At 38.9% G+C, this 27416-nt stretch overlaps 1 protein-coding gene across 3 annotated transcripts in view; it reads right to left on the bottom strand.

Moving 5' to 3' along the window:
* The window catches only part of LOC140211211 (RNA-binding protein 5-like), a 48309-nt gene extending 23020 nt beyond the window's left edge, over nt 1-25289 (bottom strand). The window contains exons 1-7 of one of the 3 annotated variants that reach the window (XM_072280815.1): nt 25088-25289; nt 15752-15829; nt 11865-12078; nt 10186-10341; nt 9324-9396; nt 5071-5144; nt 3627-3707 (exon numbers count right to left, since the gene is read on the bottom strand). In XM_072280815.1, coding sequence (XP_072136916.1) covers nt 3627-3707; nt 5071-5144; nt 9324-9396; nt 10186-10341; nt 11865-12078; nt 15752-15777 — 624 coding nt within the window. In that variant the 5' untranslated portion in view covers nt 15778-15829; nt 25088-25289. The remainder of the gene's footprint in view (nt 1-3626; nt 3708-5070; nt 5145-9323; nt 9397-10185; nt 10342-11864; nt 12079-15751; nt 15830-25087) is intronic. The other 2 variants (XM_072280816.1, XM_072280817.1) reach the window with 2 other exon arrangements.
* Nucleotides 25290-27416: the final 2127 nt, after the last annotated feature.

The raw sequence follows: 27416 nt of genomic DNA, 5'->3' as shown, positions 1-27416 counted from the left end.
AGAGTGCTTCTACTTTATTATAAGTTTGTGAAGATTTGACATGTTATTTAAAACTTTGAGAAACTTGTATGGATACAGGGTGGAGATGTACTGATTGGTTGCATCACAGCCTAGCATGAAAACACCATTGGCCTTGAACAGAAATGCCTACAAAAAGTAGTGGATACAGCCCAATCAATCACAATAAAGCTCTCCCCACGATTCAGCAAATCTACAAGGAGCATTGTCACAGGAAAGCAGCATCCATCATCAAGGCCACATACCATCCAAGCCATGCTCTCCTCTTGCTGCTGCCATAAAAGAGGTATTGGAGTTCAGGTCCCATACCACCTAGTTCAGGGACAGTTATTACCACTCAATCATCAGGCTCTTAGAATAGAGTGGATAATGTTTGGTAATGTCACAGCTACACAAGACCTTGGTCAGATTAAACTTGGGAGTACAGTGTTCAGTTCTGGTCACCTCACTGCAGGAAAGATGTGAATACTATAGAAAGTGCAGAGATTTATAAGGATGTTGCCTGGATTGGAGAGAGTGCCTTATGAGAATAGGTCGACTGAATTTGGCCTTTTCTCCTTGGAGCAACAGAGAATGAGAGGTGACCTGATAGAGTACAACAAGATGATGAGAGGCATTGCTAGCCAGGGGCTTTTTCCCAGGGATGAATGGCTAAGACTAGGGAGCATAGTTTTAAGCTGCTTAGAAATTGGTACAGAGGGCCAGGGGCATGTTTTTCCACACAGAGAGTGGCAGGTGTGTGGAATTCACAACCGGTGGAGGTGGATACAAAAAAAGTCTTTAAGAGACCTGGATAGGTACATGGAGCTTAGAAAAATAGAGGGTAACTCTAGGCAGTTTCTAGAGTAGGTTACATGGCTGGCACAGCATTGTGGCCTAAGGGCCTGTAATGTGCTATAGATTTCTATGTTCTATAACTTCATTTATCCCTTCACTGAACTATTCCCACAACCTATGGACTCACTTTCAAGACCTTTTGATCTATGTTTTTGACAGTTATTGCTGATTTATTATTTTTTCTTTTTGTATTTGCAGCATGATGCATTTTGCACATTGGTCATTTACCCATTTTGTGTGTAGTTTTTGATTTGATTCCATTCTGTTTCTCTGTATTTATTGTGAACTGCCCGCAAGAAAAAGACATATGTATAATAAATTTACTTTGAACTTTAAAAAACTGAACTTTGAAAAGATGCACAACACAGTTGTTGAAATCTGAAAATCTGATTTGATTTCAGTATAAATCCCTTCCCTTTCTGGATGTAATCAAGTGTCCGACTATCCAAATGAATGCATGACAAAGAAAATGCTAAATTATTGAAATCAATTTCCCTTAACCCAGGAAGGGAAAAGAAACACATTTGAAAAATTACAGGTATCTGCTGAGTTCTAAAACAATATGCATCTTCATAGCATAACAGGGTCTCTTGCTAGCATCACTAACACACTGACGCTGAGCAACTTTGCATAATAAACAGCAGCACCGCTTTCCCACAGGGAAATCATGGGACGGTATAAACATGCAGCATTACACAATCAACTATGGCTATTTATCATGAGCTTTCACAACACAGTAACATAACAATCTTAGCATGGTTTATGTGGAAAGAGAAGCTCAAGAAAATAAAAAAAACTATGTATAAATTCCTAGGCATCTTTGATGTTACATGAAATGAGCAAATTATATAATTCTTCTTCATGCTATCCTGCAATTCATTTAAATAATTTTTCATTGCAAATTCATTTTCTCCAGAGTCATATCCCTGATAGGCCACATCAATAAATCTACAGTATATCTCAGCCTTGAACTTTCCAACTGCCCCAGCATCTGCATCCATTTTTGACTGTGAACAGGATTTTCAGTACTCTCAAATGTCTGCTCGATTGTCTAAATACAGCATTCATTATAAGAATGGCTTATGATAGATGCAGACAAATTAGCTTATTAAAAAAACTAAAACCTTAAACCAAACAGCCTTCAGCTTTCTAAATTTAAACAAATACAAAGTGATAAGGAAGAAAAAATTTGACCTTTTAAAAGACTACTCCATCAGCAGTGGAAAGGATGAGCGGTTTCATGTTCCTGGGTGTCAACATTTCTGAAGATCGATCCCAGGCCTAACATAGTGATGCAATTACAAAGGCGGCACGACAGCAGCTATATTCCATTAGGAGTTTGAGCAGCCTTGGTATGTCACCAAAGACACTTGTAAATATCTACAGGTGCTCTGTGGAGAGCATTCTGACTGACTGCATCACTGTCTGGTATGGAGGGGCCACTGAACTCGTTGCGAGAAAGCTCCAGAGATTTATAAATTCAGCCAATCATCATGGGCACTAGCCTCTCCATTATCAAGAACACCTTCAAAAAGTTGAGCCTGTCTCTTCAGGTTTCTGTACCACCACCTGATGGTAGGAATGCCTCAAAAAGGCAGCATCCATCATTTAGGACTCCCATCACCCCTTAAGACACACACACTCAACGTTTCAGGAACAGCTTCTTCCCCTGTCAGATTCCTGAATGATTTCTGAATGGAGTGAACCCATGAACATTAGCTCACTGTTTTTTCCTTCTTTCTGAATAAATGTTTTTATATATACCTCTAATTGTAATTTTGTTTTTATTGTGTACTGCAGCTCCAAAACAAGAAATTTCATGGCATGCCAGTGATATTAAACTTGATTGAGTTATCATCCCTTTCTACAAGGAAAGACACTTTTCTACAAACCCTCACGAGGAAATCTGCAGATGCTGGAAATTCAAACAACACACACAAAAAATGCTGGTGGAACACAGCAGGCTAGGCAGCATCTATAGGAAGAGGTACAGTTGACGTTTTCCGGCCGAGACCCTTCATCAGGACTAACTGAAAGAAGAGATAGTAAGAGATTTGAAAGTGGGAGGGGTGATCCGAAATGATAGAGAAGACAGGAGGGGGAGGGATGGAACTAAGAGCTGGAAAGTTGATTGGCAAAAGGGATACAAGGCTGGAGAAGGGAGAGGATCATGGGACGGGAAGCCTAGGGAGAAAGAAAGGGGGAGGGAAGCCCATTCTCCAGCCTTGTATCCCTTTTGCCAATCAACTTTCCAGCTCTTAGCTCCATCCCTCCCACTCCTGTCTTCTATCATTTCTGATCTCCCCCTCCCCCTCTCAAATCTATTATCTCTTCTTTCAGTTAATCCTGACAAAGGGCCTCGGCCCAAAACGTCAACTGTACCTCTTCCTATAGATGCTGCCTGTCCTGCTGCATTCACCAACATTTTTTGTGTGTGTTTCGACAAACCCTTTATTTTCTTAAACCCAAGGCCCACAGGAAGGAAAAATAAAGCAATTTATCTTCGCCAATGACGCATACCGAAGTAATAGAAATCACCTCGGGATAATATTCTATTAAGGGCTTATAGAGAGAACCATAGACCAAGGAATAAGAGCTAAAGACACTCTCAGGACTCTGCTGCAGAATACCCAAGATTTAACATATAGTAATAGCTCCAAATGCACATCTCCAAAACAAAACCACACTGTAAAAACAATAGCAATTTGCACTTGCTCACCCATGAGACAAACATTCAATTGCATAAGATTGTGACAGCTAATATTTACTACCTTGTTGCAGCCCCAGTCCTCAAAAGGCTTTGTGCTGTAATGCATCGAGACGGTCTTTCCAAGGATTGTGAGATAACGCTGCTGGAAACAAAGGGCAAGTCAAAAATCTACATAATGGAGTACAGTGGATTCCTTTTAGACTACATAGTCTGAGGATTCTCAAGAAATTTGATATGAAACAAATCTCCTGGAAATGAATGATTTAGTCTTCTAGATATTCACTGCATTACTTAAAGCTGTAAGTGGGTCACAACTCTTGCAAAATGCAAGATACAGACGATGTTTGCCCAAATCAAAATGCAAATCTACACAAACCTAGTCTGGCAATCAGTTGCTTCACAGGCACTGCAACATTACCTACTGCCTTCTATATGTCCTCAAATTATCTGCAAAAGGAGACTTCACCCTGAGAAAACTTCTTCATTTTACAATAGCTGGGAACACTCCCTCAAATCAAATATTGAATTATTCCAAACCATATTAAACATGTAGATTGTCATCTGCAAAATATCAGGACATTTCCACCAAATATCAGGTTGTTTACAATATGAAAGTTGAACAGGGCAATTGACTAGGTACCATACATGCTGCATTTGAGTCAAAATATAATTAGTTATGACTTAACTGTATGACGAGCACATGCCTTAAGCTCCAAATGACTTGCAGCCAGGAAACATTTACTCAGGTGCACTCACTAATTTTAAGGCAACTGAGTTTCTCCAAAGTAGCTTAATAGAAAGCATGCTTAGTATTAATTTATTTCTTGTAAATACATTTCTAACCTTGACTACTTATACAATATACTACCAACACTTCATCATCATAATGTACCATGTCACTGCAAACACTTAGCACTAACAAATTAGCAACTCTCCTTAAACTCAAGCCATTTTGAATAGACTATCAATTAAAATGGGTCTGATTTTCTCCCCCTCTGATGAAAAAAGGCAGAAACTGGAGGTCACTTTCATGAAAAGTAGACCCAACAAAGCAAGCACAAACTACATACTATACTGAAATTTAAAACATCAATGCATTGGATATTCTGCATCACTTAAGACTTTTTTTTTGCAGGTGGAAGAAGGAAAGACCCAAAAAGCAGGCACTTATGATGTACAACGTTTGCACATGTAAAAGGACAAATAAATGGTGTGGTGTTGAATAATCCTTAAAATGTATTTGGGAAAATGTCACATGATACAGGCCATTACAGCGAGCAACTAATCAGAATTAGTTAACCTTTTACTGCAAGCAGTTAGGCCCATTGCTACAAAAGCTAATAAAAATAGAACCATCCATAAAATAGCTTGCGTCCATTCCATGAATGTAATTGGAGGATAATGGCATCTGAGGGAAAGGGTATCATTTGGTCCCTTTGGGTCTTTTCTGCAGCGTAAACACTTGATCATTCCCCTTCCAATAAAGCTAGACGTGATGAAGCAACCTGATTGGCTTCCATCCATCTTGTTGCGTCCTGCAAGTGATTAAACTCCACGAAGGCGAAACCACGGCTTTGACCTAGAGACAGCATTCAGATATAGACGGGATTGTGTTAGTCAGCGTGTTTAAAGCAGCTATTCATCATGTCGCCACGTGTTATGTAAAATGTCTATTTCTGTGGCTTCATATGTAGCCTTATTGGTTTTGTTTTGTCAGAAGAGAACAAATACATTTAAAGACATTTTCAAGGTACTTTACACATTCTTCTAGCGTTTTAATAAAGTGTCCTTGTCAGTCTGTCCACTTGCAGCTTTGTAATGAAATGCTGCAACAACTTAAAACAAACTGGAAGTCCTAGGTACAGTCTACCTGAATTAAAATATTGTGAAACTTCACAATATAGCTAGCTTCCAACACCTAGCTGTTCTCCCCCCCCACCACTAAATTAAAATCAGAACCCCCCCCAATAATGTGCCATTTCATGGTTGTAACAATTACCACCGGGAAATACGCAACTACAGCCACAATCTTTGCTGAAAATTGATATCTTAGACCCCCAACAGCTTAGACCCCCTTAAATCCCTACAGCTTTGCATGATTGTTGAACATAAGTACAACCCTATTAATTACGTTTTTTTAATAGTTTGACTGCAAAGACATTTGTCCTACACACACGATTTCCCCAAATTTCTCTTATATCATCAAATTAAAAGCTTTTTATCAAGTCGACCAATAAACTCAAATATATGCTTGTGCAGTTAATCTCTAAAATCACTTTTTTAAAAAAGCCTGTAGTTGGTGACTTATCCACAAATCTTCCTTATACTCCTGCACTAATTTTCTCATGAAAATTCAGTCTGATGAGACAAAAGTAATGTTTGCAGTGCACACTATGAAACAAAATAAACCAATAGACAACGGTACAGCCGGTAGCTAGCCGAAGGCTAGTTCTAAACATTGAGTGATAGTGTTGCCAAATACAATTCTCACCACCCCTAAAAAAACAGCTTCAACTAACATGTGACAAAGCTCTTGCCATGTGCAAGCGTTCACGTAAATGCAGTGCTTAAAGGGTCAATAATCTTCCCACGGTCTAAAATACACAAACTATTAGGACCATTGCCTTTCAATATAAGGAGACAGAAGTTTGGCCTCTTAATTATACCATTCCATAAGTAAAATCATTTCAGCAAGTGCATCTCACCAGAATTGTGTAATAAGATGCATTTTAAATATCAAAAAGTGTATATAGGTAATACCCACATTACTGCTATTCAGGTCATGGAGATTTGCCCTAATGGAATCTGCAAATAACAACCCAAAAATTTAAGACAAAACAAAATTTGCTCTTAACAGATTTTATGATTATGAAACAAGCAAAATATGAAACAGTGTCAAATTTGAGTCTCTAAATTCTGTGGGGCAAAAAGATTGGTTTGAGGGTTAGACCCAAGTCCCTCTTTTGCTCTACTTTCTCAAAACACATGAAGATGTCTCAGACTTGGGAACAGCTTCTTTCCAACTGTGATAAGACTGCTGAACGGATCCTGACCCAGATCTGGGCCATACCCTCCAAATATCCAAACCTGCCTCTTGTTTTTTTTGCACTACCTTACTTTCCCTTTTCTATTTATGATTTATAATTTAATTGTTTAATATTTACTATCGATTCGTACTCTAGGGAGCGCAAAGTGCAGAATCAAATATCGCTGTGATGATTGTACACTCTAGTATCAATTGTTTGGTGACAATGAAGTATGAAGACTGCACTTCATTTTCTTTGAAACACTGCATTGTGAGGAGCTGCAGTAGTCATGACTTGCTCAAAGTAATCTCTTGGCATCACACTAGATTTTCACACTCACTCATTACCCCCAGTTAACTCCTTCGCCACTACCTTTCTCACACGAACCGTGATCCTTGAATCCCATCCCTTTCCTTTGTATCTTCACCTCCTAAACACTTTCCTAAATCATGAGCTTTACATGGTAGAAAATGTCTCATAGATGGAAGAGCTTGACAAGGCTTCACTTATTATATGACTGTTCACCTCCTCAGACTGGAGAGGGTATGGCAAAGGAGAGAATTTGCTGTGGTTGCCAACAAAATTGAGACAGTGACATCATATCCAAATCATACTAAACCAGTGTTGAGTGACAAAAATGAAAGATTAACAAAATTTGTTGTTTCAATGCCCTCTGTCTACTGTTAGCCTGAGTTTTTAAAAAAATGGGTACTCTGTCATTACCAACAGAATGGCTTAAAATGAGAGAGAAAACACCCAGTATGTCCACATTTCCACTTGTAACATGGGATTCAATAGTCTATATTATGGAAAATTGTGAAAGGGACAGTTTTCTGGGAATTCAAACCTCTAATACAGGGGTCATTTGTAACAGCTGTGAAGCACTTAAATAATTCCAGACTCTGGAAAATTGCAGTTCATTACGGGGGCCATTATGGAATTATTTCATCTATTAATCTAATTCCTTACATGTGCAACAGCTCATTTGGTTCAACTCAATGTTTAAAAATTCATAATGTACAAAGCTCAGAATTGCTAATATTTTACCCACAATCTCAGATATTCAAATACCAAACGAAAAAGGGATTATCATGAAGTATAGCTTCTTAATTAGTAATATTCTGATTATGACCATACATCCCAATACTTCCAGATGCTTTGCAGGGATGATTTCGAAACATTCGATTTATTAGTTCTTCAGTGTGGATAAAAACCTGAAGTGGGTTTTTATTGTAAAATTTTATTTGTGTGATCAATCTAGAACGTAATATGTCCACGATTGTTTAACGAGCAGTTAAAATGGCACACATAGCTCAATGATACTATAGGTACATCTAATTTCTCTGCTATAACACAAGCTGACAAACATGCACAGCAAAGCCTTTTCAAATGTAGCTTTAATATTTTTGTCATGAATAGGGAAGGCAACTTCAACAAATGCTTAGAAGCTTTTACTGGAGCTCTGATCAACATTGCAGCAGCTGATATTCCAAAAACAAAGTTGCACCATCAGCTTCAACCCCATCTCTTCACTTTTGCAAGGAAAACACTAGGTCACATCCACACTATAGTTGCATATAACTGAGATCGCAAAAATCAAATAAGGTGTACAAGCTAAAAATAGTTTCAAATATATATTCTACAAAATAATACAGAAGCAATTAACTGCTGAAGCACTAAAAGCTTACTGTCCTTGTCGAATAGATATAAGAATATGCCTTTTCTTACAATGCTATGCATTCCCTAAATCAAGTCAAAATTAGCCAATAGAAGATACTAGTTCAGTGCTAGCAGCTTTTAATAAGGTGTGCCGATAGTGAACGTGGCACAATTTTTTCTAAGATTCAAAGTGAAAATATTATTCATAAATCTTTGCCACATATCATGGGATTCGGAATACTAGAGCTCTCAAAGTGTGCTCACTACTTTCCATTTCCAAAGGCAAAAATTCTTATTGCCTAACTTAGGCCAGGATGCTAAATGTGCTGTGATTAATCACAAGACTAATATAATGTGACAATTAAAGGGTTACCAAGTCAACTTCATCTGAAATTCCCATCACCTGCATACTTCAAGCACCTCCCCACATATGTATTGTGCATGAATTTTGCAACACAAGTTCCTCTACTGGCCTGCTCAAGGTTTGAAAGTTGTCTTAAAACCAGTTCAGGAAACTAGTGATAAACTCCTGATGTTAAACAGAGCATCACAAGTAAAGAACAGCCTATGCGACTATAGAAAAGAATGAATTGATACTTTATGGTAGCTTATTTTCTCTTTTAAAAACAATGTCAAATTGCTCTGAAAGTCAACAGTTGAAAGAGAAACAGAATTAAAGAACTTAAATGTTAACAATTTAAAAGGTTACGAAATTAGATTGAAGGGATTAAGTAATCAATAAGAAAAAATCAAGAAACATAAGAGAAGTTTGCATGGAACAAACTAATGTTTTAAGAGTGAATCGCTATCACAACCTTAATGCTAACGGGGAGAAAAATTCCAGTGTTTTTGCTGAGAATCATTACTTTCAAAAATACAAGTCATGAACAGCTGTTGTTCCAGTCAATAATAATAATAATAATAATGTCTTATGGTCTACCCATTACAGGTCAAAGGAACATTAACTTCATTTTATAGCACATTTTCCTCAGCCATGGCAAATAACCGTGGTCTTTCCTTCGCAAGAATAGGAAAACAGTATTGTTCACTTGCAAGTCCTGCCTAAATCTCACCTGAAACTTTACATTTCATCACCCGTACATCTTTCGGCTGAAATTCATCACTATCCTGAAATATTTCAAGAATCTGAAAGAAATATTTTAAAAATTGTTTTAATTTCTTGGAAATTTTAAGAATAATACACCAAAAAACATTCCTATTAAACAATTAATAAAATAATTATTTTGATACAGATGTGGGGAAGTCAAAAGATTTAATTTATTTACTCCGTCAGGTGGCAGAGAGTATATTCTGATTATCTGAAACCAACACTGATTTCCATTCCCCGGTTGCTGACCAAAGGCATTTTGCTGAAATACCCACTGAAACAAAACAGAGTTCATACTTACAATATCCAGATTTGATACACAATACATTATTTGGCAAGGAATTAACAGCTCGAGTGAGGAGGGGAAACAACTGTAGAGAAAATGTCTTGAATACAAAACATGTCTAAGCCTACATAAGTAATCAATACTTAGCAATTCTACTTTCCCAAGGGAAGTATTATGGTAAGCTTGGATCTCCCAAATTCCTGCATTTTTCAAGTTACTTTGATATGTCAATTACCAGGTTGCATTCCTACTTTCTAGTTGTTAATCATATTCTGGAAGGGCAAAGTCCAAAATGATAGTTCTTACAAACTATATCACTGCAGCCTCCCAATTCAGATTAGTTACTAGAGAGAAAGACTTCTTAAATTAGCACTCATCCATTGTTATACATTATTATACAAAGTTTCAACTAGTTATACAGGAATTTCAAATATTATTTCCAATCTCTCTCCATATGATCTCTAATAGAACACAGCCAAATAAATCCACTTTTAACATTCTTACAATCCTAATAAACTCCAAAGTTTCATAAAATACGCACATCTTCCCTGGTCGTTGATGGTAAAAGACCTCTTAGCATAATTGTTTTGTTCTCTCTCTCTTCAGATCCATCGTTTCTATAATCATGGTCTTTGTAGTCACCATCGCAGTATTGGTTTCCCTCAGGTCTTTCATATCTACCATCATCTTCATAATTCTGGAAGCAAAGACATTGTTATTCTTCTAAAATTCAGTTCTTATCAAATTTCACTGTTTAGTTGTAATGCGTACTGGTGGGCATTTTCCTTACAGAATGGAAAGCATTCAGCAGTTAATTCTTTCCTTGCAACTACTTCAATACATCCCTATCAGCTGTACCATGTCTGTGGGTGGCACAGAGACGCCGTTCTGCCTCGCAACCCTAGAAATCAGATTCATCCTGACATCTGGTGCCAGCTGTGAGAATTCTGCATGATTGTGCTTTGACCACATGGGCTTTCCTGGGTGTGCTGGTTTCTCTCACATCCCAAAGATATGCTTGTTTGCAGATTGTCTCATTGGGTATGTGATGGGGGTGGGGGTGGGGGAGGGACTTATCACAATTTAGAAACCTATGTTATGTAATCAGTGTTAAATTCCAGAGCTAGATTAATTTTATTTGTCTATGTATTTAGTAGATATGAAGAGTTAAGGTATGACAACAAGCTCAACTCAGTTAATTCAGCTCTGTTATCACATGGTATAAAAATGTAACCTATCAGCATAGCTAAAATAAGTCTTGAGAATACATGATATACTTTCATTAGATTGCTACAATCTCTGAAATTGGGTTCAAAGAACACCAGTTACAGACAGTAGGCTTAATCCCAACAGAGATGCCAGCAGCCAACTTTGATAACAAGGCAGTTTTCTACAAAGCACTGTACAGTTAAGCTCTAATAACCCATTATACTACAACTGAGAAATCCAGATGATTTGGCACCTGGTTCAACTATGTTTCTAGTCCTCCCTTGAAACTCAAAAACCCCCTTTCCATCCTTTTCTTAAACTCAAGGAGATCTTGTTTCCTGTGCGTCCCTTAAACCTACTGCTTATTTGTTTCCAGTGTTCCTTTTAAATTTATTTGGTTCACTAGAAATCTTATACTACTACGTGAAATTAAAAAAATGAACAATTGTCAGTGACATTTGACATTACAGTTAACAGTACACAAGAACTACCATTCCAACACCAATGTTCTGAGGGTGATCGATTACCATAGTCTTACTGTACCATGTAATGTAGTGGCCAATAACAGGATCAGGATGGATGTAGCTGGAGTAAATATCTACATAATATTGCTCCTTAGATTCCTTCAGTAAACACATATAAAGCTCAAAGTAAGTTTACAAAAGCACATATGTGTCACCATATACTCAAAACCCAATAGAATTAAGAACACACCAACTGATCACGCAACCAGTGTGCAAAAGACAACAAACTGTGCAAAAAAAAAGCAATAAATATTGAGAACATAAGCTGAAGAGTCCTTGAAAGTGAGGCAATAATTCATGAAAATAGTTTATTGATGGGGCGAGTGAAGTTGCCAGAGCATGATCATCCTGAGAAAGGCTCCCTTACACCTTTAATTCTTCCATCTACCTGATCTTCACTTGACAAGAGCAGAAGAAAACCAAAGCATGTTAGTACAAAAAGCTAATGGGAATGACATCAATTATTCTGGCTGAAGAAGCGTCGTACCTCCGAATTTTCATAATTCCTGTAGTCTTGATGGCGATCACTGTTCCGATAATCACTGCGTCGTCTATCACGTTCATAGTCCCTGCTGTGATTTGGTGGAGCACGATAATCAACATCTTTATAATCATAGTCTCGTCTACCTCGTGACTCTCTATGCTCATCTCTGTTCCAGTCAGAACCATAACGTCCACTTCGCTCACTTCGACTCGTTTCCCTGAAAAAAAAATTTGCTGAAACTGATAGAATTACTGTTTCCCCAGCAACCAAACCATTCCCTCAAGGAAATCAACTTGCTAATATATCCTCCCAGCACTACAATATACTCATTTGGGGGAGGAAGCAGGTTCCTCCACCCCCATTAACTTAGAGGTTTCATCAATGACTCAACCATTAAAATTGTGTATTACTAAGCTAAACTAGCAAGGAAAGCCCCAGGTTCACATTAGTTATCTTGAGGAAGCAGAGACTTTGGTTGATTTGGAACTCAGATTCAATAATTTTCAATTTCCCTACTGCAATATTAACACTGCTCAAAAAAAAATTTGCAAAACATCAGGTCACCCTCCACAAATGCAACTTTAAATACTGGCAAATTCGGCTATCTACTAAAGACCAGCATATTTTATATATGTTATATTATAACAACTTGTATTTTAATTGCCATTAAGTTAAGTTAATTTCTCCAAAGATGACAAGCTCTAACATCAGGCTCACTGATTTTGGGAAATTATTAATTCTGTTACTTTTGCTAATGTTGAATAGTGCACATTGAACGATACGGGATGTATTCTCTAAAGGACTGCAAAATTATATAACTGCCACCTGTGCTATTTTCAATTTGGAATATGTACTGACTACACAATGTCAAGAAATTAAATTTTAAAAGCAACTTGAATAAGCATTGAATTAAACATTGAAGCAAAATTGATGTCTTAAAATCTCAGAAAGGAAGTTTTCTTTGTTAAACTAACATTGTTCAGTAAGCACAAGGGGATAAGTAACCACAAAAGATTTTACTTTTTTTTGATTCTTGCTAACTGTTTTCAATAGGCGGGAGGAGATGATGGTGGTGTGACGCAGCACGTGCAGCTTTCCAGTGAAATTATGTTGTATTTGTAAGTAGAATACCGTGCACAATTCTGATTTGATGGAGACAGATGTGAGAAGCAGAGGAACATCTGGAGAAACTTCTGAAATGCCCGGTTCGCTGCCGCTGCTACTGTACGAGCGAGAATCTCCAGAGGGAAGGCCCCAAAATCCCCGGCTTTGACTGCTGCTGGCGACCGAGGCTGGGGTCAAAGCGTTCGGCAGAGATGGTGCTCCGTACTCGGTGTCGGAGGGCTGATTGGAAGCTCGAAGCTTTCGGATGACTCAGAGTCGGACTGTGGTCGGGCATGGCAGGGAGAGTTTTCTTCTTTCTCCCGTCTGCGTGTAATGTGGGACTTTCGAGAGACTTTGAACTTTTTTTTTTACTGTGACCATGGCCTGTTCTTCATTAAGTTATGGTATTGTTGCACTGTTGTAACTATATGTTATAATTATATGGTTTTTGTTAGTTTTTCAGTCTTGGTCCGTCCTGTGTTTCTGTGATATCACACCGGAGGAATATTGTATCATTTATTGAGGACTGCGTGTCCTCATAATCTAAATCTAAGTGCAAAGAGAACTTCTGAGAAACTTATGCTCTCTCAATGTATCAGGTGTGGAAACAGCCTCTATTATCTTGTTAAGCACAGATCAGGCAATGTGTACACTATTTAGTGTGACCTTTCTCAACCTTTTTACCCTGGAAGAATTCTTGAAATAATTTTCAGGCCTCAAAAAAGCTCTGCATAAAAATTATATCTACAGCTCATGGCACATCTGCCTGATTAGTAAGTTGCAGATGTAATAATCCAAAAATAATTATCAATGCTCCTTTGAGTAGAGAATGAATTTTTTAAGCTTACCTTTCTTGAATTTCTTTATTTCCCTTTCATAAACTTTAAAATCTCACAAAGCAAGCATAATAAATTTCTCAATTGTGGGTCTAACCTGAGATAAGCACGAACGGATTTCACCTTAGACTGAAATGAGACGATTTCTATCCTTGTTCATGATGCTTCTTAATCAAGAAAAAGCTTTCTCTACACATTGAAGTTGTAAACTGCAGCAAAAATCTTCATTGCTTTCCTATGAGTGAAATCACAGAAATCCAGAACTTGTCCAGGGGCAGGTCAGTAAACCTCATCTTGAATGCATGATCAGAGTGCAGAAGTTCTTCTCCTCTCAAAATCAAGTAGTCAGGCTGAGCAGAAGAATCAGAGAAAGGGTCCCTCACCCAGTCATATGCTTGTGTTGAAAGGGAGGAAAAACAGTGTTCAATTTTGTTCTACAGTTCTTCCAAGGTGTTTTCAATAAGACTCAAGACTTTCTGATGTCCTTCCTCACTCTCAAATCCAAGCAGCAGTGGAAATGTTTCAAAATTTCCTTTTGCACCATGGTTTTTCCAAAATTTCAGTTTCCTTTTAAATATAAGAATCTCGTCAACTGAAGTCAAAACATTTTCTCCAGTGCCTTGCAGAGACTTGTTCAGCTGGTTCATATGGTGAAAAACGTCTTGTTAAGGCTAGTTTCTGCAGCCATTCTTTACTGTCAAAGCACTCAACAAAATCTGGCCTACTATCTTCTTGAAGTTACTCCTGTATTTTCACCTTTCAGCTCAAACACCCTGTTGAGAACACTTTCTCTGCTAAGCCACCAGATTTCTGCATGTAGCAGGAGATTGGCTTGCTCTTTGTCCAGGTTTCTCACAGTTTATAAAACATTCTCTAGTGAACTGGTCCTAAAGTTACTAAATAACTTGCTTCCTGAACCCTTTTACCGACTTTGACTTTATTTTCAAAAGCTTTAATCGGTTTGTATTGAGATTCTAGGTCATTTAAAACAATCATCACCATCACTTTTACAGGTCATATGGTTGTGATTTGTAGTTAAGTATCTTTTCAATTTTGCTGGAGCCATTGCTACATTTGTAAGTTGTTTGCCACAGACTAGGCACAATGGAATAAGACAACCTGGATCACCAATCCATGTAAAACCCATTGATAAGTAGCTTACATTGTAAAGATAGACTTTTTTTGTGTCTGTTGTTGCACTAGTGCAGTGAAATGACTCAGAAGATTGTAATTCTTCATCACTAACCTCATCAGGATTGTCCATAGCCCTAGCCCTAGAATCCTCCTCTTCAAAAATTGCTACAGTGGACCACCTTTAGAATGAAAACATCCTTCCAACTTTCTACTGCACTGCTAGTTTGTTCACTCCCGTAAGTCATTCGGCTGAATGGAAGGGGGAGTCAGGGGAGGTAATTCGGGAAGGAGAGGCTGACATTTCCTCGGAAAATGTACTTCATGCATATCAGCCTACCGTCCTGCCCTCTATGCAATACAATGCTCACCAATTATCAGCTTACCGTCTGCTCCTCCATGCAATACAGCACTCAACAATTATCAACAGCCTCCACTATCTTGCATCCAAAACTGAGAATGGACTCAACCAAATAAACATGGTCCTACTGTGCATTATCATACTGAGCTGAGATTGCTAACAGGGCTGCTCGGTCACTACCCACCACTGAAAGCACTAGCATTATGTGTTACATGAAGTTCAAAAAACAATTTTTATAAAAAAAAAATCACAATCTCTCACAGAACCCCCAACGACCTCTCATGGAACTCCGGTTGAGAAACCCTGCTTTAGGGGCATAGACTTGAAATGTTAACACTGCTTCTCTCTGCAGATGCAGCCTGATCATTTGAGTATTCCAGGCCATTACAGGAAGTTCTGGTTTTATTTCAGGTTTCCAGCATCTGTAGTATTTGATGGTTCAAAAATTGAATTCTTACCGTTTATCATATTTATCATACCCCATTGTTACTGGCTTATTGTGAAGTCAAGTTTTCCCAAACTGCTTGACTGACAATCTGCAATTAAAATGAGAAGTATTCTGAATGAGACATTGACATTAAACTAGGTAAAATGATTTGTTATAACTTAGAGCAACCCATTCCCTCTCAATACGATGTCCAAAAAGCTATTTTCCAATGAACATCCATACCTAAAGCCAAAATATTGACTCAAATGCTTTTAATCACCCTGCAACCTCTAAATATAAAATTTCAATGCCTCCACCTGGAGAGAACGGCATTGTTCAGACATGCCACAAACTGAAGCATGGGCTAAATTCCTCAAATGCAGCCCAATCCGGCTAAATCTTGTTAAATTGTCAGTAGACCTAGGATTATATTACTGCCAAACGCAAATTTGTGAAACTACTAACTTAATTATTCTCCAATAAATTTTCATGTTTTTTTTGCAGTAATACTTGTATTTTATAATAATGACCAGGACCCATTTGGGCCATTATAGCAGCTGCGACACATCATAACAGAAAAAAAACTGATGTACACGTTTACTAATAGTGATAATTCATACAATCCCAAGGTGCTATTGTATACACAGTAAACAGAACAGCCCACACCTTCAAATTTCAAATCTGAAACAATTATCAACATTCCATACATGTGAGGAGTTGGACTTTTGAGAGGACAAATCATGGCAAGATTTGTGTGAATGGTAGAACCAAAGGGACTTGGGAACAGATATCCATAATTCCTTGAAAGTGGCATTACAGTTAGATAAGGTCATAAAGAGAGTGCTTGGCACATGGCCTTCATAAACAGACATTAAATGCAAAAGTTAGGATGTTAGATTGAAGATATACAAGACATATCAGGCCAAATTTGAAGTATTATGTGCAGTTACAGTCACCTACCTGCAGAAATGGTATCAATAACCTTGAAAGAGTAAAGAGAAAAGTTACAAGGATGTTGCTGGGTCTTGAGGACCTAAGTTATAGGGAAAAGGTGAATAGTCGAGGAATTTACTCACAGGAGTGCAAGGGAATGAGAGGTGATCCTATAGATGTATACAAAATCATGAGGGGTATAGACTGGGTGAAAGCTTGCAGGAATTTCCCCAAGGTAGAGTGAGACTAGGAAAAAGAGGTCATAGGTTTATGGAGAAAGGTAAAACATTTACGGGATATCTGAGAGGGAACTTCTTCATTCAGAGGATATGCAAGTGTAGAACAAACTGCCAGAAGTGGCAGATAAAATTTCAATTATAACATTTAAGAGAAGTTTGAATAGATACATGCATGAGAGGGCTAGGTCTCGATGCAGGTAAATGTGACTAGGCTGGCAGAGATTAGATGGGTCAAAGAACCCTTTTCTATGTTTTCTCTATGACACTACCTCAAGGGTAGATTTAAACTGAATGACTCAATTCAGGCACAGTAATGTCATTCTTATACCCAACATTCTTCCCCATTAGTGGCCTCACTTATCAATTTACTTTCCATCCAAGTCATTGTGTAATACCAGCAAATATCAACCAGCATGCCTATTATACAAGTATCTACTGAAATACAGATGTCCTCTGCATTTGACAACTTCACAGAAGGGGAGAAAAATTCATAGTTTTCAATAAAATCAAATGTTTTACTTGCAAAACAAATCAGGTTATAAGTGATATGTTGACCATGTCATTTAATGGATCCTTTTTGATTTTACAATTGGCAACTTGGGCCAACTTCAGTGATTCCAAACAAATTCCAACCTGGTGAAATAATGAAGGCAGAATTAGGAGTGAGTTCTGACCTTATCACTAGGTTCTGGAACGGTTCCGGAGGACAGGAAAATTGCAAATGTCACTCCATTCTAAGAAGGGAGGGAGGCAGAATTAAGGGATTTATAGGCTAGTTAGCCTGACTTCAGTGGTTGGGAAGATGTTGGAGTCCATTATTAAGGATGAAGTTTCAGGGTACCTGGAGGCTTTATAATAAAGTAGGCCCAAATCAGCATGGTTTCCTTCAGTGGAAATCTTAACTGACAAATCCATTGGAATTCTTTGAGGAAATGACAGGCAGGATGGACAAAAGAGTCAGTGAGAAGTTGTGTACTTCTATGGCATTGTGGCCAAGTTTGCAGACGACACAAAGGTAGGTGTAAGGGGCTGGTAGTGTTGAGGAAGGAGGGAGTCTGCACAAGGATTGGGAGAATGGGAAAAGTGGCAGGTGGAATATAATGTAGGGAAGTGTATGGTCATGCACTTTGATAGAAGGAATAAAGGTACAATTTATTTTCTAAATGGGGAGAAAATTCAAAAATCAGTGGTGCAATGGAACTTGGTACTCCTTGTGCAGGTAGAGTCAGTGGTAAGGAAGGCAAATGCAATGTTAGCATTCATTTCAAGAAGACTAGAATACCAAGAGCAAGAATCTGATGATTGGGCTTTATAGGGCATGGGTCAGATTGCACCTGGAGTATTGTGAGCAGCTTGGGGCCCCTTATCTATAAAAAGATGTTCTCATATAAGAGGGTCCAGAGCAGATTCAAGAGAATGATTCTTTGAATGAAAGGGTTAATGTACGAGAACCTTTTGATGGTTCTGGGCGTGTATTCACAAGAATTTAGAATGGGGGGGTGGATGTCAATGACGCCAATCAAATATTGAAATGACTTGACAAAGTGGACATGGAGAGGATGTTTCTATAATGGGTGAGGCTAGGACCAAAGAGCACAGCTTTAGAATACAGGGCCCATTAACAACAGAGATGAGAAGCAATTCCTTTAGCCATAGGGTGGTGCACTTGATGAATTCATTGCCATGGATGGCTGTGGAGGACAAGTCATTGAGTATATTTAAAGCATAAGTTTTGGTTAGTCAGAACATCAAAGGTTACAGAGAGAAGGCAAGAGAATGAAGTTAAGAATAACAAATCAGCCACAATGAAATGGCAGAGCAGACTCAATGGGCCGAGTGACCTAATTCTGCTCCTATGTTATGGTATGGATTTTTGCAGGAATTTTAACTTTAAATCCATTCTTTACAATTCACAACTGGATAGAACTTGCACTTGTCACACTGTCAAGTTTTATGCTTAGAAAGTGAAAAGCAAGTATTAGCAGGGTGGGAATAATTAAACCACCACAGTATGTATTCACTCATGATTTAAAACTTAGGCAATGAATTCATCCTATCCGATCACCAAGGACATACCTTTCATTACAGTGAAATTTCACAATTAAATTTTCATAAGTTAAATTATAAATGCAAAGGGAAGAAAATTTCTGTAAATACAAGCAGATACAGGACTATACAGGTGACCCTGTGCTATATGGGGATGTCCTCCCTCTTCAAAGAAAGGGGGTTCCCTTCTTCAACCATCATTGTCCTCAACCACATTTCTTCCATTTTGCACACACCTGTCCTCATCCCATCCTCCTGCTGGCACACTTGGGATAAGGTTCGCCTTGACCTCACCTACCACCGCACTAGCTTTCCTGTAAGTACTTCCACCATCCCCAATGGGATCCCACCATCAAGCACATCTTCCTCTCCCCCCCCCCTTCCGATTTCCACAGGGATCGCTCCCTACATGACACCCTTGTCCACTCATCCCTCCCCACAGGTTTGGGCCCCATTTCTCAGTTAAGATGTGTTACTATTGGAGAGAATCTAGAGGAGGTTCACAAGGATGATTCTGGGAATAAAGGGGATAACATACAAGAAGGATTTGGCAGCTTTGGGCCTGTAATCACTGGAATTTAGAAGAATGCAGGCAGGTGTATCTCATTGAAACCTACCGAATGTTCAAAGGACTAGATAGGGTGGATGTGGAGAGGGTGTTTCCTATGGTGGGAGTATCCAGAACTAAGATGGCACAGCCTCAAAATTGAGGGGGCAACCTTTTAGGACAGAGTTAAGGAGGAATTTTTTTAGTCGAGAGTAGCAAATCTGTGAAATGCTCTACCACAGACTGCGGTGGGTCCATGGTATATTTAAGGCGGAAGTTGATAGTTTCCTCATTGATCAGAGCATCAAAGGATGTGGCAAGAAGGCAGGTGTATGGGGTTGAGTGGAATCCAGGATAAGCCATGATGGAATGGTGGAGTAGACTCCATGGGCTGAATGGCCTAATTCTGCTCCTTTGTCTTACGGTACCCATCCATTTCAGTTCTACCTCCCATTCAAATATGTCAGTCAATGGCCTCCTCTACTGCTGTGATAGGGCCACACTCAGGTTAGCGCAACACCTTATATTGTCTGTCTCGGTAGCCTCCAACCTGATGGAGGATAATATGCATTTTCTTAAAGAAATTGGGCTAGACAGGGCAGTTAAGGCCAAATGTCAAATTAGCCATTCCCTTATTGAAGCAGGGAATGAAGCATTTGGCCTTTTCATCACCCTACTTGGATTACATTCCAGGATCAAACCAGTCTTCAAATTTAAAGAGACAACAGCACAAAACCTATAATTACTGAATGTGACCAAAACACATATTGAAATAGTGAAAATCAATATTATTCGTAGCTCTTCCCCAGGATGTGGACACCGGAGACATCAACACTAAATACCATGACATGTGGGTATGTTTGTAAACGGACCATAATGGTTAAGTATAGGGATTAGTTAAGACACAGCAATAACACTAACAGTGGCAACGTCAGTTTGAAAATGTGAAGGTTTGATAACCTCAACTGCAGACAGAAAATGAGAATGGTGTAAACAACACTCAACACGTCAGTGAGCAGTTGTGGAAAGAAAATAAATAGAGAATTCTGGTTTATTGAGACACACTGGGACCAGTATATTTTGGCCCAATTAAGCTGTTAAAGACAAATCTACCATTTAACTGTGTAATAAGTTATGTATTTAAATGAAATACAAGACAAATTAGAACACTATCACTTGTACTATAGAATTGTGTTAGTTCCTAATAGTTATCAATGGAAGAATCCACCCAGTGTTTTTCAGATTAATTGTAAATGAACAAACTCAGAGCAGACACCTACTGCAGATACTGGACCACCTGCTTTGACAATTGCATCCTCCAAATCTTTCCTTCCATTGTACATTCAAGATGATTGATTTGATCTTCAAATTCTTCACAGTTCCTAACTTGTTGAAGTAGTGAACTTGTTTCATTTTCACTCCTGGCCATTTCTAGCATCTCCAAGTCTGAATGCTTAAAACCACAATCAGCAAAACAGTTCTGAATTGTCTTTCTACTTACTTTTCGCCAACTATCAGTAACAAAAATCATTGCTTTTAAATACTGACATATGCTATTTAAAAACTCTTCACAAAGTACGCTTTAGTGTCTAACGGTCACATTAAGACTGACGATAATTAGAAAATGTTTGGAAACAGTCTCCTGTTCCAACTAAACAGCACAATGTTCTAAATAAGCAATGGCCAATGAACTGGAATCCATTGTATCAGAAATGAACATTGATATACCTGGAAAAACAGTTTCTGTGAATTGTTGAATTCAATGTCAAATCCTGAGCACTGTCATAGAAGATGAGATGAAGTTCCTAGAATTCGAAACTGGGATTAAGAATTATAAGTAACAGGCAACTAGAAACATCCAGTCACCCTTGTTGATGAAGCAGAGGTGTCTGTAAAGAGGTCACTCCAATGTTGAGGGTATCATATTGCGACCGCCATATATTGTACACTAAAAAAAAATACGAGTGAATAGTTACTTTGCTTGGAAGTTATGTTGAGTCTCTGGATGGTGGGAAGTAGTAAGGGGGCAGATTCAGGTCTGACAGCAGTGGGACGATCCCTTCAGAATGCTGGAAAGGGAGAAAAAAAATACTGTACCGTGTGTTGGCATCATAACTAATATAGTAGAAAGATTAAGATTCATTAAAGGTGGAGGTTGGTGGGGTGGAATGCAAAGGCAGGGGATAACTTATCCTTACTTTGAATGTGAGACAGATTGACATAGCCAGTAGAGCTGCTACCTTGCATTGTGATCTGCAACATTTCCTCTCCGGGAGGTTAAATGGTCACTGTGATTTGTCCCTGGTGGATAGCTCATAGTAGACTCCAAGGGTTGATTGGTGGTTGGGGGTGGAATCCGAACATATTGGGATATCAGTATGAATAGATGAATGATTGTAGAAGGGCATGATTCCATACTCAACAGGAATAAGAACAGTGAAATGGAACAGCCATGATCAAATATGTCTACCACAGTTTCTTCTCCATATTGAATTTAAGAATGTGATAAATTTTTATCAAAATAATCAAAAGTCAGAGAAATTGAAAGAATGGAATACAAAAATTTTACAGAAAGCAGGATAACAAGTGGTGTAGTCAAGATAGTTTATGAACTTGTAATAGAGAAATTATGAAATTAGCATGATAAAGATTTAATAACTTTTGAAATGCTTGAAATAATACCATAGGCATGCCCTATCAAGTGGAGATGAATTTAGCAAATTATTAAAGATTTTATTTGAAACTGGTACAGTCATACAGTTAACTGAACTGCTGCTTCACGATACCAGAAACTTGGGTTCAGCCCTGACTTCTGGCTGCTCTTTCTATGACCGGTTGGGTTTCCTCCACAAATCAACATTCCCAAGACTTGCAGGTATGTAGGTAGGTCAATTGCCCACTATAAATTGCCCCTCATGTGCACGAGGGGGGAAGGAAGACACTACGTGAGAATTTGTGAATAACAGAACTGGGATTAATGAAACTATAACATAGAACACAGAAACCCCTACAACACAATACAGGCCCTTCAGCCCACAAAGCTGCGCCGAACATGTCCTTACCTTAGAAATTACCTAGGGTTACCCATAGCCCTCTATTTTTCTAAGCTCCATGTACCTATCCAGGAGTCTCTTAAAACACCCTATCATTTCCGCCTCCATCACCGCTAGCAGCCCATTCCACGCACTCACCACTCCCTGCATAAAAAACGTACCCCCGACATCTCCTCTGTGGTTTACTTTTTATATAGTAAGCTGAAGGGTTTGTTTCAGTGCTATATAACCCTATTATGCAAAGTCAGTTATTAGGAAATTTAACAATAAGTAGAAGACTTGATTGAACAATTGCTATATAAAAGTTTGGAATCACTATTCACCAATTTAAATGATTTTGATATTTCAATATGCAGTTGATTATAAGACCATAAGACATAGAAATAGGCCATTCGGCCCATCGAGTCTGCTCGCCATTCAATCATGGGCTGATCCAATTCTTCCGGTCATTCCCACTCCCCTGCCTTCTCCCCATACCCTTTGATGCCCTGGCTAATCAAGAACCTATCTATCTCTGCCTTAAATGCACCCAGTGACTTGGCCTCCACAGCCACTCGTGGCAATAAATTCCACAGATTTACCACCTCCGACTAAAGTAATTTCTCCACATCTCTGTTCTAAATGGACGTCCTTCAATTCTGAAGTCGTGCCCTCTTGTCCTGGACTCCCCTCTCATGGGAAATAACTTTGCCATATCTATTCTGTTCAGGCCTTTTAATATTTGGAATGTTTCTATGAGATCCCCCCTTATTCTCCTGAACTCCAGGGAATATAACCCAAGAGCTGCCAGACATTCCTCACACAGTAACCCTTTCATTCCTGGAACCATTATCAGAAGCAAAAAAAAGCCCTGCATATTTTTTTTTGAGTACATTTCAGGATGTACCCAAGAACTTGACTGACAATGTAATACTTAAATCATTGATATGTTGGTTGCCTGTGCCAACAGACCACAGCAAGTTCTTAATACTGTACATGTAAAAGCATATGGCGAATAAAGATGATCCTTGAAAAGGATACTGAAAACATACACAATCAGCTGTACCAATATAAAACCTGTAGAAAGTTTGTCTTAGTAAACATCAACTCTTCACCATTCTTCAAAATAATAGTAAAGAGGGCTTCATGTTCATCTGAAAGTTGGATAGCTTTGTTTTCATGTCCCTTTGGAAGAATGGTACTGTCTGGAAATCTTATTTGCCACTCCTCTCAGAGCAAAAATGGATAATACTAGGGAGCATAATTTTAAAGTGACTGGAGGAAAGTTTGGGGGTGGGGAATATCGTAGTCAAGTTCTTTAGAGTGGTAGGTGCATGGAATGCCCTGCCAGGAATAACTGGGAAGGCAATTAGGGACACTTAAGAAACTCTTAGATAAGCATATGGATGATAGAAAAATGTAGGGCTATGTAGGAGGGAAAGGTTAGATTGATCTTAGAGACTTAAAAAATTGACACAATATCATGAGTTGAATACACTATACTACAATGTTCTATGCTATCATAAATTTCAGAGCTCAAGTGGTTATAAGGGAACTTGAACCCACAACTTTTTGAGCCCGCTGATATAAATAAGTCATAATTATCTACCAAAATAAATCTAAAATTATTTCAGATTGGATGAATAAATGGCAAAAAAGATCAATATTGTTCACTGTGCAGTGATTCTCAACTTGATCGGGGGAGATAAGAACACTGTTAAGGTAGAAAAATAACTAAGATAGATCTAATCAAATGTTTAAATGTAACCATTTACATATTGAAGGCATTTCTAGATGCAAGAATAAAAAAAGACAGAAAGACAATCAAAATAAATACGATTATCAGTCTTGCTCAAGCTAATCTTTGCCAAGAGCACAAAGGAAATAAGTACTGAATAAAATGTGGAAGAAAACAATAGTTTAATCTGAATTTGCAGGATCCAACCGCATCGAAAGAAAACAGTACTTCCTTCCGGAGAGCAGATTAAAACAAAAAGCATTTAAACTACAGATTCGACATGACGCACTTGGAGGGAATATTTAACTAAATGTAAAGTAAAACATGAGGTAACAATTTAGGAAAACGTTTTAAGGTTGAACAGACAGAAACTGTACAATAGTATTGGCAGGTGGATGTGGTAAAAGAGATCTGGATTCAAACGTAGAGTTGGAGGGGAGGGTCGTGGATTGGAAACCTTTGAACCAATAGCTAGTTGTTATGCTGCAGCCTTAATGTTGTAACGATAGATAACCGTGGAGAGATATCAAATCTCCCTAAAACTTAGAACAAATAAAACGTCGGTGAAGGACTTTTCATAAAATTTTCGACAACGAACATCTGGAGCTTTTAAGCTGCACATATACAGGTAAGAAAATAATTTAGAATATTAAAATAAACAACACTGCAAACCTATTTTTTAAAATATAACCCATCTTTGATGTAGCTGTATTTGAAGTAGTGTATTTGACTCCCTACGCCACCGCCGCGCCCGAGGCTGACGCTCTCTACCACGGCGGCCTTTAACTGACCACACGACTAAACTCACACTCCCACCTCGACAAACACTCACATTTTCTACCAAAATATCCTCAACGGGCGCCAGGAAAATGCGCTCTGCCGTCAAGTGCTCGCGCTGCGGCGTAGCAGTGGCTGGGATTTATCCAGTAAACTGGCCGAGAACCTCTCGCGTCGGCTCCACTTCCCCCGCAGCCAACACCAACAAAATGGCGACGCTTCTTTTTCCCCCTCAGATTGGAACAGAAACGGTCGCGGGCTACGCTGGGAAAGAGAAGGTCCGCCCATCTGCTTCGGAGCGGCATTGGCGGAAATGCGTGTCACGTGACATTCAGGGCGCCAGACGGTTCGTCCATTGGCTTAACGCAGTGGTGGGGAAATGGGACGCTGGGAGAAAAAAGGTCTTTCCCCTATTCACCCGTTGAGTTTCATTGGAGCATTCACTCAATCAGAGAACGCTGCGCAGAATTCTGGGAGAGAGAAGGTCTCTCCCCATCTCCATCGGCTTCAACGCAGCATAGAGTTAGAGAATATTGTGTGGCATGCCGGGTGAGAGAAGGTCTGCATATTGGCATCAACCCAGAATTGGAAACTGAGATTAAAAGATTAAAATGTTGGAAACAGTGAGCAGATCAGGCACACGGAATGACTGTTCTTCCTAAAGATGCTGTCTGGCCTGCTGCGTTCCACCAATTCCTCAGAATTGGAAAAGAGAGTAAACAAAAAATAAAACAAAGGAAAAGAGAGTAAACAAATTAGCCTCAAATGGAAAATACCAGGGGAACTCGGCAGGTCAGGCTAGGCAGCATCTATGGAGAGAAACAAACAGTCGACGTTTTGGGCCGGGACCCTTCGTCAGGACTGGAAAGAAAGGGGTGGAAAAAAAATAAATGGGTGCATCTGGAATAAGGAGGTGGAGGAGTGAAAGGAGTACAAGCTGACAGGTGATAATTGAAGCCAGGTGTAGGGTAACAATGGAAAAAGTTGATAGAAAGATAGAGCAATGGACATATCTCCTGGGCAAGAACAGGAATGTCATGGGGATAAACTGTTGGGGCTATCTGCCAGATTACAACAACAAATTTTAAATAGAGTTGATCAGGTGCACAAATAGCAGAGGTTTAGAAGGTTAAATGGCACTAGTTTGGATGCACACATTGGTCAGTATGAGCCTGTTGGCATCAAGCTAACATTGGAGACTGAGATTAATAGGTATAGATACTGGAAACAGTGAGCAGATCAGGCAATATCTACGGAAGCAGGCACAGAGCTAATATGAGAAATTGGTTTGGATGAAAACATTGATGAGCAGGGATAGGAGAGCGCAATCTCTATAATACCATGCACTGTAGTTCTACTTTATAGTCTCATGTGATAACCTATCAAAATTGTTCTAGAGGTCCTAATGCGCTGTCCAAACTGAATCCTATTTATCTATTCAATTAAATCGAACCTCAAAGTCCAAGGATTAGTCCGATTTATTTTCCCCTTCATAAATTTGCTGTGGTTCTACCTACCCCTGTTATTATTTTCTATGTGCTTTGATACTTGTTCCTTCATAACAGCATTTTTTATTTTACTGATAACAGGCTAACTCAGCTTCTCAACCGGGGTTCCACATATTTCTGGGGTTCCGTGTGGGATCGTGATAAAAAAGCATCGTTGTTTGAACTTCACACAACGTGCATTGCTAGTGCTTGCAGTGGTGGGCAGTGACCGAGCAGACCCGTTAGCAATCTCAGCAGACGTCCCTCGGCCCAGTATGGCAGTGCACAGTAGGACTATGTTTATTTGGTTGAGTCCATGCTCAGTTTTTGACGCAAGATAGAGGAGGCCATTGATAATTGGCAAGCGTTGTATTGCACGGAGAGGAGGACGGTAGGCTGATGTGGAGCATGAAGTGCATTTTCCGAGCATTGAATGGACTCGCCCATTTTTACCTTTTATTAACTCCTGTGTTTTACAGGCATGTCTGGCAGTCCAACATGGTGATTTTTGAGGTACAGTGTTCTGAGTCATTCCTCTGCACTAGTCCAAAAATGGACGCAAAAAAGTCCGTCTTCACAATGAAAGCTACTTATCAGTGGGTTTTACATGGACTGGTAATCCAATTGACCTATTCCATTGTGCCAAGTCATTGGCAAACGATTTACCAATGCAGCGGGCAGAAGATGAAGCATAATCACAGCCAGTGGCATGAGTTACAGGTGTGGTGCAGTTAAAACAGAAAGCAACAAATACCAAAGTGGAAGTGTTATATTTGAATACATGCAGCATAAGAAATAAAATGGACAATCTTGAAATTCAGCTACAGATTGGCAAGTATGACATTGTGGCCATCTCTGAAACTTGACTAAAGGATGGCTGCCATTGGGAGCTGTACA

The sequence above is a fragment of the Mobula birostris genome, chromosome 16 (genome assembly GCF_030028105.1).
Source record: "Mobula birostris isolate sMobBir1 chromosome 16, sMobBir1.hap1, whole genome shotgun sequence".
In the NCBI taxonomy this organism is placed as follows: domain Eukaryota; kingdom Metazoa; phylum Chordata; class Chondrichthyes; order Myliobatiformes; family Myliobatidae; genus Mobula; species Mobula birostris.
This window is presented reverse-complemented; position numbering and strand designations above follow the sequence as displayed.